General features: G+C 42.6%; 1 protein-coding gene across 2 annotated transcripts in view; it reads right to left on the reverse strand.

Moving 5' to 3' along the window:
• Positions 1 to 18,500, reverse strand: part of LOC124802693 (muscle-specific protein 300 kDa) — a 601,574-nt gene that overhangs the window by 448,795 nt on the left and 134,279 nt on the right. For both annotated transcript variants that reach the window (XM_047263634.1, XM_047263633.1), the window contains exon 2: positions 13,053 to 13,114. In XM_047263634.1, coding sequence (XP_047119590.1) covers positions 13,053 to 13,114 — 62 coding nt within the window. The remainder of the gene's footprint in view (positions 1 to 13,052; positions 13,115 to 18,500) is intronic.

Consider the following 18,500-nt stretch of genomic DNA (forward strand, 5'->3'; position numbering starts at 1 on the left):
TCAAAAATGGTTCAAATGGGTCTGAGCACTATGGGACTTAACTTCTGAGGTCATCAGTCCCCTAGAACTTAGAACTACTTAAACCTAACTAACCTAAAGACATCACACACATCCATGCCCGAGGCAGGATTCGAACCTGCGACCGTAGCGGTAGCGCGGTTCCAGACTGTAGCGCCTAGAACCGCTCGACCAAACGGCCGGCTATTTAGAGTCAATTGCCAATTTTCGCACCATACAGATATCTTTTCTAAATCGTTTTGCAATTTGTTTTGATGTTCTGATAACTTTATTAGTCGATAAACGACAGCGTCATCTGCAAGCAACCTAATACGGCTGCTGAGATTGTCTCCCAAATCGTTTATAAAGATAAGGAACAGCAAAGGGCCTATAACACTACCTTGGGGAACGCCAGAAATCACTTCTATTTTACTCGACGACTTTCCGCCAATTACTACGAACTGTGACCTCTCTGACAGGAAATCATGAGTTCAGTCACATAAAGTACACGATATTCCATTAGCACGCAGTTTCACTACAAGCCTCTTGTGTGAAACAGTGTCATTTAGTTATGTTTCGCACTACATCTTGTTACATCCACCACTCACAAAACTGCAGTTATCGCAGTTGATTGCTGGATGATTAAAGTCTTCCTCAGTGACGACAATATCACTGGGGAACTTAAAGTACTGAACAATAATTTCGTCTAAAGTTTTCGGTTAGATGTCTGGGTAAGTGTGATGGTCGATACTAGGATACAGTTATCAGTTTATGCCCACTCTTGTTACTGAGCCTTGCCGTCCAAACAATCTCACATGCAACTTCAATTTGTTTCTTGGTTGATTTGAGTTTCTCGTCTATTGCGACAAATTCACCACCAACCTCCTTTCAGTGTATAAATTTTCCCGAAATATCTCACTGCTCTCAGTTCAAAGTTTTAACCAGCTCTCGCTAACTAGTGTAGTGTGAGCTTCACAGGTTTCTAGGAGCGCATCAAACTCTGGCACTCTGTTGTGAATGCATCGGCAGTTAAGCACTTGGATTTCAATACTCTCGTCTGTAGAGGGCATTTATTTGGATCTTATGTTTACACTCCAGTTCGCCTGCACCTATCCTTACCTGGACTGCTTAGGGAGTTGCCTAATGTAACAAAGATTGTTTTCACCCCACACTCTTTCAGCTCATTGGTAGCAACCTATGATGTGTAGTGAATATCTCACCCATTTAGTGGGACCCTACAATTCTCAACCTGTTGTCTAAGTCCAGGAAGTCGCAGCCTAGCTTGTCACAGAAACTCCCAAGTCTCTGTAATTAGAAAAATAATGGAATAGAAAGCAAAAAATGTCCATACTCTTCATCACGGAAAGGCTGCGTGCTTTTGTGGTTTTACGCTGACCTGCTTGATATTTCGATGCAAATTCAAAGACATATCGGAAACAAAAAAATGGTTCAAATGGCTCTGAGCACTATGGGACTCAACTGCTGAGGTCATTAGTCCCCTAGAACTTAGAACTAGTTAAACCTAACTAACCTAAGGACATCACAAACATCCATGCCCGAGGCAGGATTCGAAGCTGCGACCGTAGCGGTCTTGCGGTTCCAGACTGCAGCGCCTTTAACCGCACGGCCACTTCGGCCGGCCATATCGGAAACAATTATTCCATTTTCCTTCTTAATTATTTTGTCATAAGAAGTATGAGGAACATTATAATCTTGTTTTCTTACGGTTGTACAGCATATCTGACAAGTTAAACATCGTATAAGATTCCATGGGAAAAGAATCGACCGAACTAATCACATACATAGACCGTCAAATCAATGGATCTCACATCACTATATTTTTGTATGTGGAGATGCGTGGGTAAAGAAGCCTACAAAGAACAAATAAACACGGGGGATGAATAAACCGTTCACATGAAACAGTTCTATTGTTAAAAGCGCACAAAACATTCTGAAAAGAGCTACACGTGAAGCCGCGAAAAGAGCTGAATGTGTAGAGAATATTTAATTCCAACTATTATTCGTGTGGTTTTGCATTACTAAACTAATACAATAAGTTGTAGCCGGCCGAAGTGGCCGTGCGGTTAAAGGCGCTGCAGTCTGGAACCGCAAGACCGCTACGATCGCAGGTTTGAATCCTGCCTCGGGCATGGATGTTTGTGATGTCCTTAGGTTAGTTAGGTTTAACTAGTTCTAAGTTCTAGGGGACTAATGACCATAGTGCTCAGAGCCATTTGAACCAATAAGTTGTATGTGTACTCTCTATCAATTTTGTGCAGGTTCTCTGAAGTATAAAATTCAGACAGCTGCAACTCTACAATCACTAGGAACCAGATACAACATTTTTAAAAATCGAATTCATATTATCGTCTCATGAAATATTTACTGTTTCTCCTACGACACCTACATCCACCGCATTAAGTATTAAGCCACTGAGAATGAGTGTTGTACGTAGACAGGAGGAAAGTGTCTGGCTCACTGCAATAAAGCAATCGCTTTGTTTTACTCTGCAGGACAAAAAGCTTCTGATGGTGAACGCAAATTCTACAGCCAAAACAATAATCCTAGTACTATCCGAGTTTAAAATTTTAAATCTTTGGAGTCCGCAGCTTGTGGTCGTGCGGTAGCGCTCTCGCTTCCCGCGAACGAGTTCCCGGGTTCGATTCCCGGCGGAGTCAGGGATTTTCTCTGCCTCGTGATGACTGGGTGTTGTGTGATGTCCTTAGGTTAGTTAGGTTTAAGTAGTTCTAAGTTCTAGGGGACTGATGACCATAGATGTTAAGTCCCATAGTGCTCAGAGTCATTTGAACCATTTTTTTTTAAATCTTTGGATATATAAACCCTAACTTCCTCATGGCGTTGATAGTCTCGTTTCTCTCTGTGTCTATAGCCTCCAAATATTTCGTAAAAGGGAACATTGGCCGTTGTTGGCTTATATTTATATCATTTAGCTGTGCTATTGGCCAATTTCGACTCTCATGTCGTTGTCAAATACACATACATTAACAATAAGCACCATTTTGCACGGGGGGTGACATACAAATCATAGTGTTACTCAGACGTTTCTTAACATCAACTGCGAGGTGAGTTCTGGACAACACGGACGCTATATTACCGACCGTTGGCTTCAGCACTCCTCAGTTCCGTTAAAGATGATTTGGTGCTTCGGAAGCCTGTGGTTTATAAGATCCTCTGTGAATGCGCCCGTGCATACATTGGACAGACGACACGTACAGTCCAAGAGAGATGCACAGAGCACCGCAGGTACATCCGGCTCTTACAATCTAATAAATCTGCACTGGCGGAGCACTGCATTGACGCTGGGCGCTCTATGGTGTACGATAATGCCGAAATTTCAGCCTCGACTTCATCTTTCTGGGACTCAGTAGTGAAAGAAGCAATTGAAATTCGGTTGGCGACGAATTTAATTAACAGAGATAGCGGCTTCAGCATGGACAAATCATGGAATCCGGCAATTTCTGTAATTAAATCACAAAAACATCGCGATGGTGCAGCTCTCCGTGACACATCGATATCACCGTGTGGATCGACTGCGCAGCCATAGATTTAATTTCCATGCGTATGTTACACCTCTTTGCCGCTATCAACGTCTCTGGCGCCGTGTGCATCTTTGGCCGCATGCCCAGTGGTTCTTCGGTCGTCGATTGTAAAAGGACGGAGCTAGTGCTGGAGCGTTAGTCATCTCGGCCCACTCTGAAGATGGAGGGACGGTATTCAGCCAAAATATTAAAAGAAGAAGCTGAATTTATGCGGCCGTAATTTTATGGAACATTAGACGACTTCATCAGACGCCCCGATGTAGCGAGGAAGTTGAAGAGAAAATTCACATGTTAATTTTTGGCAAGTACGACACGAAACTGTAAGCAGCTGAATGTATCGAGGGTGCATTTTGTTGCAGCATGGTGAAAGGTGGCTACACTGAGCCACAGCGCCAGAGATTGCGCCAAAGAGTTTTATTCCGCCGCCTCCACTGGCAGTGCTTGTCGAGAACTCGTAGTAGTCAGTGCTTGCTGAGATGTCGTAGTGAAGAGTTCTTGTCGAGAAGTCGTGGTGGAGAGTGCTTATCGAGGTGTGGTAGTAGTGAGTCGGTGTTGAGATGTTGTAGTAGGGAGTGCTTGTTCCATGTTTTATGCAGTTGTTTGATGGGCTAGACAGCAGATGTTGTTCGAATGGAAATATTGTAATGATCAGAGTGCTTTTCGTCAATATATATATGAAGGTAAAAAAATTCGCTTTTCTTTTTATTATTTCAATGTCTTAAATAATGCGTCATTACAGGTTCAGTCAACAAAGCATCTGGCTTGTGTTCTTGTATTAGAGTGTAATTCTGGTTTCCTTACGCAATTCTAGTATTTCTATTTTTTTTAATTACTTCAGTATAAATGGTATTTAAAATTTCTTGTCTTATTGAAGAAGAACCGTGCCAGATGTGTACGTTGAATCAGACTCCACACACAGAACAGTTACACTTGTGCTTTGGTTTCGTACGTTTTATAGTTGCTGGGGACTTAATTAATTAATTGTGTTAACGGAAATTTTCATTTCATTCTCTGTTGTTGTTCTATGCAGTCAGATTGCGTACAAATACTATTCAGGGCCAACCGTTTACGAGACTTCGTAATCGGACAGACAGTTATTAAAATTAAAAATATTTGCATTCAAAAAAAATAATTAAGCCCCCATGCAATGGTCATGGTCTTAGTCGATGGAATATAACTTACGAGGTCCAGCATCAACAGACGAAAATTCAGGCCACGTTCAAGCCTACTGACGTACTGAATAGATTAAAGTGATTTGAAGAATGTTATTGTCAACGGAAATAAATTTGCGCGGGAAGGGACTTGCGGCTGCGGTGCGGATAGCATTTCTCTTAACCGCGCAGCGAGCGAGGTGGCGCAGTGGTTAGCACACTGGACTCGCATTCGGAAGGACGACGGTTCAATCCCGTCTCCGGCCATCCTGATTTAGGTTTTCCGTGATTTCCTTATATCACTTCAGGCAAATGCTGGGATGGTTCCTTTGAAAGGGCACGGCCGATTTCCTTCCCCATCCTTCCCTAACCCGAGCTTGTGCTCCGTCTCTAATGACCTCGTTGTCGATGGGACGTTAAACACTAATCTCCTCCTCCTCCTCTTAACCGCGCAGACCTCCAGACGTAACAGCAGAGGCGTGAGTCAAGAACTAAAACAAAAAGTAGCTAAGCGCGATCGTTTTCTGCGATGTCAACTGCCGTAAGTCTACTCAGCATCATGAGATACCCTGTTTACTCGAGGCTTAATACTATAATCTTAATACTCCTTCTCCCCCCCCCCCCCCCCCACACACACACACAGACACACTTACACTACAGTTTCGGCTGGACACACAGATAACCCGCTGTGAGAGGTATAGGATTGTGGTTTAGTGCTATCAGTTACGGACTAATACTGCTATCTCGTTTCAGAGCCGGCATAATCTCTCAGCGCCAAGCTCATAGATTTCTACGGACCGCGCTCCCTTGAAAAGCGCGAAGACCGAGGGTTCTACGGGCCAGCGTATTTCGTTGATTAAAAAGCGCTGCGCGTTGTTTTCGCAAATCTGACTATCGATATAAGATGTTTATAATGTTATTTGTTAGTTGCACTGTCAGCTGGGGCGAATGTGCGCCTTGTTTTCACGATAGTTCGTCCGTTATGAGTCGTTGTGTCCGTCTGCCGACAGAGCACATTATTGGAATTCTGTGTAAGAAAAATGGCACGCCGTGGTTTATTTGATGAAGAAATTGCCAATTTGCCGAATTTTGGGGAAACTGTCGATGCTCTAGATAGTGAAGATGTTTTGTAGCACACGGGTGTCTTTGAAGGTAACTGCAATACAGTGCGGAAACTGTTTTTTTACTTCCTCTTACTAGCGTTATCGAATGCATTTTGGTTAGACAGTTCATTTCAGACCAAGAAAATAACAGTAACTGATTTCGTTACGCCATTTCACTGTATTGTTGTTTATTTAATTGCGACCTAGGTTTCGGCCTTTTACGCCATTTTCAAGTGATTGAGTTTATGTCATTAACATATTTTGCAGGACATCAAGTTCAAAATTGGCCATAAATTAAGAAAAATATTGGCCAATTTCGAGCTTGATGTCCTACAATATATGTTAGTAACATAATCCCAGTCACTTGAAAAATGGGATACAAGGCCGAAACATAGGCTGCAATTAAATAAACAACAATACAGCCAAATGGGGATGTGTTCATTTCAAAATCATTGTATGATTGTTGCTCAGCAACATAAAAAAATGAGTTAAATGGTTCAAATGGCTCTGAGCACTATGGGACTCAACTGCTGGGGTCATTAGTCCCCTAGAACTTAGAACTAGTTAAACCTAACTAACCTAAGGACATCACACACATCCATGCCCGAGGCAGGATTCGAACCTGCGACCGTAGCGGTCGCGCGGTTCCAGACTGTAGCGCCTTTAACCGCTTGGCCACCACGGCCGGCAAAATGAGTTATGTTTGTTGTTCAAAATCAAAGAAACAAAGTGAGAAAGCATCTCGCAAGTACACACGTTATCAGTGCGAACAGTGCTGTGTGGCGCTGTATGTGGAACGACGTCGTGACCCTCTGTTAATTGAAGTATTTGAATGAGAAGCTATCGTCATTCAGCCAGCAGTTGATTAGTTCAATTACTACGGATTTTTTTGTCATCACTCTTCAGACTGGTTTATTGCGGCCCGTGCCAACCTTTTCCTCTCAGAGTAGCACTTGCAACCTACGTCCTCAATTATTTGCTGGATGTATTCCAATCTCTGTCTTCCTCTACAGTTTCTGCCCTCTAGTACCATGGATGTCATTCCTTCACGTCTTAACATATATCCTGTCATCTTGTCCCATCTCCTTGTCAATGTTTTCCACATATTCCTTTCCTGTCTGTTTCTGCGCAGAACCTCCTCATTTCTTACCTTATCAGTCCACCTAATTTTCAACATTCGTCTGCAGCACATCATCTCAAATGCTTCGATTCTCTTCTGTTCCGGTTTTCCCACAGTCCATGTTTCACTATCATACAATGCTGTGCACCAAACGTACATTCTCAGAAATTTCTTCCTCACAGTAAGTCCTATGTTTGATACTAGTAGACGTCTCTTGGCCAAGAATGCCCTTTTTGACAGTGCTGGTCTACTTTTGATGTCCTCCTTATTCCGTCCCTCATTGGTTATTTTGCTGCCTACGTAGCAGAATTCCTTAGTTTCATCTATTTTGTGACCATCAATCCTGATATTAAGTTTCTCGCTGTTCTCATTTCTACTACTTCTCATTACTTCCGTCTTTCTTTGATTTACCGTCGGTCCATACTCTGTGCTCATTAGACTCTTCAATCCATTCAGCAGATCATGTAATTCTTTTTCACTTTCACTCAGGATAGCGTATCATGGATATACTTTCACCTTGAATTAACTCCTAAACTTTTCTGCTATTTCCATCATTGTTTCTTTGATGTACTGAGCGAACAGTAGGGGCGAAACACTACATCCCTGTCTTACACCCTTTTTAATCCCAACACTTTGCTCTTGGTCGTCTACTCTTATTATTCCCTCTTGACTCTTTTACATATTGTGTATTACCTGTCTCTCCCTGTAGCTTACCCCCATTTTTCTCAGAATTTCGAACGTCTTGCACCACTGTACACTGTCGAACGCATGCACCAGGTCGACAAATCCTATGAACGTGTCTTGAATTTTCTGAAGTCTAGCCTCCATTATTAACCGCAACGTCAGAATTGTTAATGGTACAAAGGTGCTAGTGGAAATTAAAAAAAAAAAAAGTACCTAATAGCAGTTTATTGGGGTCGCAGTTGCAAACTGTTTGAAAGATCAAAAGGTTCCTTCCATTCAGTTGCAATTCATTGGTACCGATAATATGTAATTTATCGTATGATCGCTTTCGGACTCAAAATGATGCCACCCAGGCTACACGCAAAAAGCACAGTCAATACATGATATGAATTGCAAATGCACTATTTCAAAATAACAACGGACATCTAACACGGTGTAAAATGTAAGACTTACAAGTATTGTTGTTGCGGTTTTCATTCCAAAGAATGGTCATGCAGGTATTCGCACTTGTCTGTCCTGCGGAAGCGTCTTCATATCTGCATAACTACTGCGACGTATACCCGCTTGAAATAGCTTACAGAATTCAAGCGTTCGTCTCCATCTAAAACCTCCCTCGCCCAAGCCACCCCCCCCCCCAGACCAAAACACACACACACACACACACACACACACACACACACACACTCTAACACACTTCTTCAGTTCCCAACCTGACGATTCCTTGATGCCTAACGCCATGTGCTGTCCATCGACCCCTTCTTATAATCACACTGTCCCAAAATCTTTTTCCCCTCATTTGTTACTCGATATATCCTGTTATCTTCATCGTTCTTCTGTAGCACCACATTAAAAAAAAAAAGGTTCAAATGGCTCTGATCACTATGGGACTTAACTTCTAAGGTCATCAGTCCCCTAGAACTTAGAACTAATTAAACCTAACTAACCTAAGGACATCACACACATCCATGCCCGAGGCAGGATTCGAACCTGCGACCGTAGCGGTCGCGCGGTTCCAGACTGTAGCGCCGAGAACCGTTCGGCCACCACGGCCGGCGAGGAGCCCTCTGACCGAACACGCTGAGCTACCGTGCCGGCATCAAGATTCGAACCTGCGACCGTAGCAGTCGCGCGGTTGCGGACTGAAGCGCCTAGAACCACTCGGCCACAGCGGCCGGCACATTTCAAAAGCTTCTGTTCTTATTCAACTGTTTATCATTCAAGTTACACTCCAAACAAATACCTTTAGAAAATACTTCCTAACAAATTTGTATCCGATATTGACAAATTCCTTTTTTTCGGATTTTTTTTTTCTTGCTGTTGTCAGTCTGAATTTTTATCTCCTCTAGTTCGCATATCAGTTTTTTTTCTGCCAAAATAGTAATACTCATCTACTGCTTTTAGTGTCTCATTTGCGAACCTAATTTTTTCTCTGTCGTCTGGATGTATTTACTTGATTTCCATTAGACTAGTTTTTTACTTTTGTTGATATTCATCCCACGACCTGTTTGAAAGACACTACGCATTCCGTTCAACTTGTCTTCCAAGTCCTTTGCCATTTGTGATGGAATTGCATTGCCATCCGCAAACCTCATAGTTCATATTTCTCCTCCTTGAACTCTAATTCCCTTTCCAGATTCCTCGCTGGTTTCCTTCACAACTTGCTCTTTGCGCAAATTGAATAACATCGGGAATAGGCTTCAACCTTCCATCACTCCCTTCTCTACTACAGCTTCCCTTTTATGTCCGTCGACTCTTATAACTGCTGTATCGTTTCTGTAGAAGTTGAAAATAGCCTCTCGCTCGCTGTATTTTATCTCTGCTAACTCTAAAATTGTTCGCCTCCGTAGTACGGTTAACTGCCATGTGGAGAACCCTGGTTCGATCCCCTGTGCTACAAGGAATTTTCCCATGGTGGCAGGGACTGGGACGGGGTGAAAGCCTCGCCATGCCAATAGATAAGCTGCTTGACTGAGTACTAGCGGTTCCAGGACACGAAAACTGTAAAACTGACAATGGACGGGAGAGCATTGTGTTGGCCCCACGCCCCTCTATAGCGCATCGAGGCCTACGAGAAAGACAGGCCGCGGCGCGTACGTCACCAAGGTAGTCTTGCCCTCGTTCGTTCGCTCGCTCAAATCAGCAAACTACGTTTCTACACCTGTTAACTCGTAACTAGACGTGTCCGTCAAACGAAAACTGAATCTTCCACTGGAATCTGCAGTTATGGAATCTTACTGTTATTAGTCCTATAATGATGTGAAGTACATGGGACTGCTTATAATTTGTTACGGCTGAACTGGCGTACAATGAAATAAAATCGTGCTAAAACGATTATCAGTTGCATCAGGCACCACTTCCAGCATATAATGAGTACTGTTAAGCGGAAGAGACTAAATGCTATAAACAAGTCGTTATACCATTTATATCGAGTACTGATCTTAAATTAAGTTTGCTGTAGTACTGTTAATCAGTAAGACTTTATAATAGCAGATTCTACATCTACATCTACATTGATACTCCGCAAGCCACCCAACGGTGTGTGGCGGAGGGCACTTTACGTGCCACTGTCATTACCTCCCTTTCCTGTTCCAGTCGCGTATGGTTCGCGGGAATAACGACTGTCTGAAAGCCTCCGTGCGCGCTCTAATCTCTCTAATTTTACATTCGTGATCTCCTCGGGAGGTATAAGTAGGGGGAAGCAATATATTCGATACCTCATCCAGAAACGCACCCTCTCGAAACCTGGCGAGCAATTCCAGTGGAAGATGCAATTCTCGTTAGTACTTACACGCCCAGCTGCGAGTTAACAGGTTTAGAAACGCATGTTGTCTGCTGAGCTGAGCGAACGAGCGAGTTCAGGACTACCTTCGTGACGTACGCGCCGCGGCCTATGTTTCTCGTGGGCCTCGATAGCGCATCCAGTGACGCCATTCGCTGAGGATGACACGGCAGTCGGTAGGTACCGATGAGCCCGCCAGGGCCTGAGGACGGAGTTTACATTCACGTCTACCTTCATAATTTCAAAGCGTGTGTTATAACATAGTGTAAATCTCTCTATATATACGTAATCCGCAGGCCACCGTGTGGTGCCTGGGGGAGGGTACTCTGTACCACTACTACTACTACTACTACTACTACTACTACTTATTTCCTTTCCTGTTACACTGGTAAAAAGAGCGAGGGAAAAACGACAGTCCATATGCCTCCGTACGAGCCCTAACATCTCTAATCTAATCTTCATGGTCCTTACGCGAAATGTACGTTGGCGGAAGTAGAACTGTTCTGCAGTCAGCCTCAAATGCCGCTCCTCTAAATTTTCTCAATAGAGCTCCTCAAAAGAACGTCGCCTTCCAGCCAGTGATTCCCATTCGAGCCCCGAAGCATATTCGTAATACCTGCGTGTTGTTCAAACCCACCGGTAACAAATCTAGCAGCTCGCTTCTGAATTCCTTCAATGTCTTCGTTTAATCCGACCTGGTGGGGATCCCATACACTCTAACAGTACCCCATATGGGTCGCACTAGCGTCCTACAAGCTGTCTCATTTACAGGTGAACCACAATTTCCTAACATTCTACCAATGAACTGAAGTCGACCATTAGCCTTCCCTACTGCAGTCCTTACATGCACATTCCATTTCATATTGCTTTACTATGTTACCCTTGATATTTAACCGACATGACTGTATCAAACAGCACACTACTAATGCTGTACTCTAATATTATGGATTTGTTTAATCTTACTCATCCGCGTTAACCTGCATCTTTTTGAATTTAGAGCTAGCTGCCATTTATCACACCAACTAGAAATTTTGTCTAAGTCATCTTGTATCCTGCTGCAGCCACTCATAAGATGGCACAATTCGACACACCATAGCATCATCAGCAAACTGCTGCTTACCCTGTGTGCACGATCATTTATGTGTATAGAAGGTAACTGTGGTGTCACCGCCAGACACGACACTTGCTAGGTAGTAGCCTTTAAATCGGCCGCGGTCCGGTAGTATACGTCGGACCCGCGTGTCGCAACTATCAGAGATTGCAGACCGAGCGCCGCCACACGGCAGGTCTAGAGAGATTTCCTAGCACTCGCCCCAGTTGTACAACCGACTTTGCTAGCGATGGTTCATTGACAAATTACGCTCTCATTTGCCGAGACGATAGTTAGCATAGCCTTCAGCTACGTCATTTGCTACGACCTAGCAAGGCGCCATTATCAGTTGCTATTGATCTTGTTAATCATGTACCGTCAGACCGACGTTCACCATTAATGGATTAAAGTTAAGTATTCCACCAGCTACGTCCGTTTTTCTATATTCTAAATTCCTTGTCCTGTTCCAGACCTCACGCCAGCCTGCGTGAGCTAAAACGTGTGCCTATCGGCTTCCTCCATTTATACGGGTTGGCTCTCCTGCCAGCCCACAACAGTAACAGCGGTCCTACCACGCTTCCATGGGCCACTCCTGACGTGAACCTTGTCTCTGATGAACCCTCGTCGCTGACAACAACAGACTGGGTTGTGTTACTTAAGAAGTCTTCGAGCCACTCACATACCTGGGAACCTATTTCGGATGCTTGTACCTTCGTTAACAGTCAGAAATGTGGCACCGTGTCAAATACTATCTAAATTTATAATTGCTATAAACGTAGGGTTGCCTTCCTTCAACCTATCATCTAAAATAAGTCATAGTGTCAGTATTACCTCGCGTTTTCCTACATGCCTCCAGAACCCAAACTGATCCTCTCCGAGGGTGGATTCTACCAGTTTTTCTTTTCTTCCGTAAATAATTCGCTTCAGCAGTCTCTTCTGAAGCAAGACTTATTAAACTGGTTGTTCGCTAGTACAACTGTCAGCACTAGTCTTCTTTGGAACTGGAATTACACTTTTCTTGAAACCTAAGGGTATTTCGCCTGTTAACAATAAGACAATGAAATCGTAAAACGCAAACTTTTACGGCCGGTTTGTCTTGCTTATAATATCTCGGACTATGTGTTGCGGTCAGTTAATTTCCGGAAAAGCCAAACGTCTCGTCCCATGTGCGGAAAACATCTTCGACTTACGTTGTAGTTTGGGTGAAGGTCCGATACACACGCCTACATAACTAAAATTTCGCTTCGCGGCACCCATGCAGAGGCATGAGGTCACACATTTTCAAAGCTCCAGTGCAATAGGCAGGATTATACCAGAGAAGAAAGCATCGTTGACATGACCAGGTTCTAATGGGTTTGGTTTGTGATTACGTGTTTCATACCGTGAAAAATGTGTTTGATATTAATACATACCAGTTGATTTTGAACAACGATTAAACTTATGTAAGTTGAACAAGAATAGTATTAAAAAAAAAAGATACGTTATTTTCTGAACAGACCTTTTAGATGCTAATGAAGTACAGTTAGGGTAGCACCAGAAATCTTGAGACAGAAGGAAGCAAAACTCACCTTGGATAAATACGAATTGATCCAGTTGACGAATGTCTTCTTTTGTACGCGTTCTTGTTCATCTGAAACAGAAGAAAACAGAAGTTAGTTATCATGTCTTTTTATAGGTGTGCGAACAAGATAAGGTGTTAATGCTATATAGTCAGTAATTCGAGGCGGCTGAAAAGCTTTGGGCGTGCTAAGATGCTAATCTTGTCGCGAGGAATACAAGAAATCGGATTATGGCGCCTGTACGCCCTAGATGCACAGATCTGTCTTTAGATATGTAAAAATGAGAATTATTATCGGCTGATCTAAATTTGCTGGCATTTGACGTTGAGAGTCCTACGTTGCAACGTTGTCGCGACAAATTGTTCAAAAAATGGTTCAAATGGCTCTGAGCACTGTGGAACTCAACTTCTGAGGTCATCAGTCCCCTAGAACGTAGAACTACTTAAACCTAACTAACCTAAGGACATCACACACATCCATGCCCGAGGCAGGATTCGAACCTGGGACCGTAGCGGTCTCGCGGTTCCAGACTGTAGCGCCTAGAACCGCTCGGCCACTCCGGCCGGCTGACAAAATGTGTCTGCAGGCTACCGCCATATTACTGCGTCAACCGCGGTGACAGAAAATTGCTTAGTCTCTATCTCCTACAAAAATCACGTAAAAATCTAAAATTTAAATGTGGTATGGATCCGCGTACTGCCTTTAAGCAAGTGAAACGACTGTTATTAATCTTGATCGGGAACTTAAAACTTATCAAGTCATAATGAAATTTTCACTCTGCAGCCGAGTGTGCGCTGTCATGAAACTTCCTGGCAGATTAAGACTGTGTGCCGGACCGAGACTCGAACTCGGTACCTTTGCCTTTCGCGGGCAAGTGGAGGTAGGAGACGAGATACTGGCTGAATTGAAGCTGTGAGGACGGGTCGTGAGTCGTGTTTGGTATAGCACTTGCCCGCGAAAGGCAAAGGTCCCGAGTTCGAGTCTCGGTCCGGCACACAATTTTAATCTGCCAGGAAGTTTTATCAAGCCATATTTTGGAAACTATTGAACTCTCTGAAATACATTTTTTTCGTTGTCTGCGATCTCGATCGCCATGTGTATTTGCCAACTTATGTACTGCGCTCCGTTTGCTGTTTACAGGCTTCAGAATTTTTTTTATTGTTTTTGTCGCAACTTTCAAAATACAAGTCTGTATCTCCTAAACAATTCACACAAACGTTACGAAACTCATAAATGGAATAAGATTTCTACGTTGTCTCGTCTTTCGACTACTTTCATCGCTTATCGTAAGGAATGCGAGAATAAATGTTACACGAATATCCTACTGAAAAGGCTTAAAGAGAACTGACAAGCACAACACTTTGGCAGTGTAAGTGGCAACTCAAGAGGATTGGTGTACTGCTGGCGGGCGTACTCCAACTCGCTATCTGTCAAATGCCATCTCCTTTAAAACGGACTATAAATAAAAACAGTCAAATGAATCAGCCTACCAAAATATCAGTATAGTCTATTTTGGTAGCAAAAATAGTCTTCAGGTGACATCTGTGCCGATAAAAGATAAGGTATCGTTCTTCTCTCACGACATGTGATATAACGCGTTTTAAGGTATGAAAAAGTAATAAACAATAACAATAGTAATAATGTAAACGAATACTAAAAGCATTCTTTCGGAAATACAACTTTGTCAGGTTGATACCAATGTTCTCAGAATAGCGTTAGTATCGAAGAAATTTTAACTTTCGTTGTTGTTACAAGTTGCGCTTAAACATAAGTCAAGTGTCAACTTTTTCTACAGAATAGTTTAGTTTAATACAGTATTTTAATAAAGTAGTGTACGTTTCGTTCAAATGGACCGCGCGAAATGGCGCAGCTGTTAGACTCTGATTTCCTATTCGGAAGGATGGTGGTTAAAATTCGTCTGCGATCTAAATTTAGCTTTTCTGTGGTTTTCCAAAATGGCTCAAGGCAAATATAGAGATGCTTCCTTTGAAAGGGCGCAGACGCTTTCCTCCCTGCGTCGTTTCGCCACGCGGTATAGCAGCGTGGTCTGGAGTGCTTTGACAGGGTTCGCGCGGCTGCCCCCCGTGGGAGGTTGGAGTTCTCCCTCGGACGTGGGGGTGTGTGCATGTGTAGTCCTTAGCGTAAGTTAGATTAAGTAGTGTGTAAGCCTAGGGACCGATGACCTCAGCAGTTTGGTCCCACAGGAACTTACCACAAGTTTCAAAATTTCCTGCGTCCTTGCGACGTAGATAAGATCTTAATCCCTATTCTCCCTTCCTCTTTCGTTCAAATGGATAAAACGGAATACCATGCAGTCATGAAATTGTTTGTTGTGTACAGTTTAATGTCAAAGGAAATTCATTCAGAGTTGCTGAAGATACGTCTGCCCTCTTTATTTTCAGCTGACTGAATTCTAACGCAGAGTAAGATATTTCGTACGAGAGACGTATCGAAACTGCTTCAAGAACTAGAAGAATGAGTAAATGAGTACGATACATTTCTCTCTAAGACTCAACTACGAGTTGTGCTTTGTTCGAGATGGTCACTGCCGTTTTTGTAAAACTGACACAAGCAAATACGAAAATTAATTTCTCAGCAGTGTATGGCCATTTGAAAGATAATTCAAATCACTTTCTGCGCGGATTTGTGAGTGTGAGTGACAGCTGAGCCCATCTCTTCACGCTAAAACTAAATATTAATATACTAATAGCAGATCTACAGAAATTTGTGGCTGAAGAGCGAGTTGAATCCAGTGGTTATGCAAAACGTACATTGGTGTTTCGCTGGTCTATATGTAATGCTATTGATATGAATAATACTTGCCTGATTAGAAAGTTTTATGATTAAATCTATGTTTTATAAAAGAATGAACCGTGTACAAACGGTCGGTGTAGCACAGCAATTTAGGTGTGTTGTTCTGCCTTTAATGTTTTATTACAGAGGGGATTCTTTCGTTTATTGTATTTTTTAAATATTTATCTTCTTTCTTCCAACTTTTATTTTTTATATATCTTTTACTCTTTTAAAAAACACTGTACCTACGGGGATCATATGTCACTTCCCGCGGCAATTTGATTTTATTTAACTCATAGCACTGACTTTCACTTATAGTGACACACCTAATTGTATAAGCGATTTTTACGACTCCGTGTCAGGTTAAGGAGCCTACTACGTTTTAAGATTGCACTCTGTACCACAACTATCATACAGAAAAATATTTTATAAATATTTTCTAATGAGTGTTGTAACTGTGTATAGTGATTTTTTTTTTACTGAAAGATGGCTTCGCGATCTTTTGATACTGAAACGGTTATTTATTTGGCAAATTAAAAGTGCGAGTATAAAGTAGAGCAACTAAATTTATTTTCTGAAAAACACTATCTTTCACTAACAGCCCGAGTACCTGTCGCTAGGCGGCGTATAGGCCTAAGTGTCTGCTCTCTTTGTGGACCTCGGCTGGCAGAACGAACTCCGCCTTTCAGATATGGCAATTGCCTTAGAAAAGGACAACAGTCACCGTCAAACTATTGCAGAATCCAAGGAGAACATTACACGCAGTTCCATGAGTGAGCGTAGTCTGGATATGGAAATCAAAGAATTGCTTTTGCGTAATTATAACTAACCAGTCCATTAGAACTACTGATGGCCTTGGGAGAGCCAGTCATGACAAAACTCTACCATCTGGTGAGCAAGATGTATGAGACAGGCGAAATACCCACAGACTTCAAGAAGAATATAATAATTCCAATCCCAAAGAAAGCAGGTGTTGACAGATGTGAAAATTACCGAACTATCAGTTTAATAAGTCACAGCTGCATAATACTAACGCGAATTCTTTACAGACGAATGGAAAAACTGGTAGAAGCGAACCTCGGGGGAGATCAGTTTGGATTCCGTAGAAATGTTGGAACACGTGAGGCAATACTAACCTTACGACTTATCTTAGAAGAAAGATTAAGAAAAGGCAAACCTACGTTTCTAGCATTTGTAGACTTAGAGAAAGCTTTTGACAACGTTAACTGGAATACTCTCTTTCAAATTCTGAAGGTGGCAGGGGTAAAATACAGGGAGCGAAAGGCTATTTACAATTTGTACAGAAACCAGATGGCAGTTATAAGAGTCGAGGGGCATGAAAGGGAAGCAGTGGTTGGGAAAGGAGTGAGACAGGGTTGTAGCCTCTCCCCGATGTTATTCAATCTGTATATTGAGCAAGCAGTAAAGGAAACAAAAGAAAAATTCGGAGTAGGTATTAAAATCCATGAAGAAATAAAAACTTTGAGGTTCGCCGATGACATTGTAATTCTGTCAGAGACGGCAAAGGACTTGGAAGAGCAGTTGAACGGAATGGACAGTGTCTTGAAAGGTGGATATAAGATGAACATCAACAAAAGCAAAACGAGGATAATGGAATGTAGTCGAATTAAGTCGGGTGATGCTGAGGGGATTAGATTAGGAAATGAGACACTTAAAATAGTAAAGGAGTTTTGCTATTTAGGGAGTAAAATAACTGATGATGGTCGAAGTAGAGAGGATATAAAATGTAGACTGGCAATGGCAAGGAAATCGTTTCTGAAGAAGAGAAATTTGTTAACATCGAGTATAGATTTAAGTGTCAGGAAGTGGCTTATGAAGTGGTTTATGAAAGTATTTGTGTGGAGTGTAGCCATGTATGGAAGTGAAACATGGACGATAACCAGTTTGGACAAGAAGAGAATAGAAGCTTTCGAAATGTGGTGCTACAGAAGAATGCTGAAGATAAGGTGGGTAGATCACGTAACTAATGAGGAGGTATTAAATAGGATTGGGGAGAAGAGAAGTTTGTGGCACAACTTGACTAGAAGAAGGGATCAGTTGGTAGGACATGTTTTGAGGCATCAAGGGATCACAAATTTAGCATTGGAGGGCAGCGTGGAGGGTAAAAATCGTAGAGGGAGACCAAGAGATGAATACACTAAGCAGATTCAGAAGGATGTAGGTTGCAGTAGGTACTGGGAGATGAAGCTTGCACAGGATAGAGTAGCATGGAGAGCTGCATCAAACTAGTCTCAGGACTGAAGACCACAACAACAACAACAACAACAACAACAACAACAACTAACCATAATTTAATGTGAGCTGTTACAAAACTCAGTGGCTGCGTCCTTCACTGAATACCTTATTTTACCACAACCTTGAATGAAGCTTGTCAATGACCAGTATGTTTGGAAACCATAGCTGTTCGTGTAATATCCAGTTCTCCGTGGTGCCGACATATCTGATAGCTCTCTGCATAACCGACTCATTCCCAAGAAGGAGACTACCTGCGGTGAGAAGTTTTCCTGCAGTTCCAGCAGCGATGTCCGTGCGGTGGATGTGCAGCTGCATTCGAACGTTGTGGAGCATTGTTTTTCCTAGAGCAAACAAGCACCAACACATTTCGCCGCTGACGAAGAATTCTCTTCAGCGGTTTGGCCGGAG

Source organism: Schistocerca piceifrons, chromosome 6, assembly GCF_021461385.2.
Source record: "Schistocerca piceifrons isolate TAMUIC-IGC-003096 chromosome 6, iqSchPice1.1, whole genome shotgun sequence".
Taxonomy (NCBI): domain Eukaryota; kingdom Metazoa; phylum Arthropoda; class Insecta; order Orthoptera; family Acrididae; genus Schistocerca; species Schistocerca piceifrons.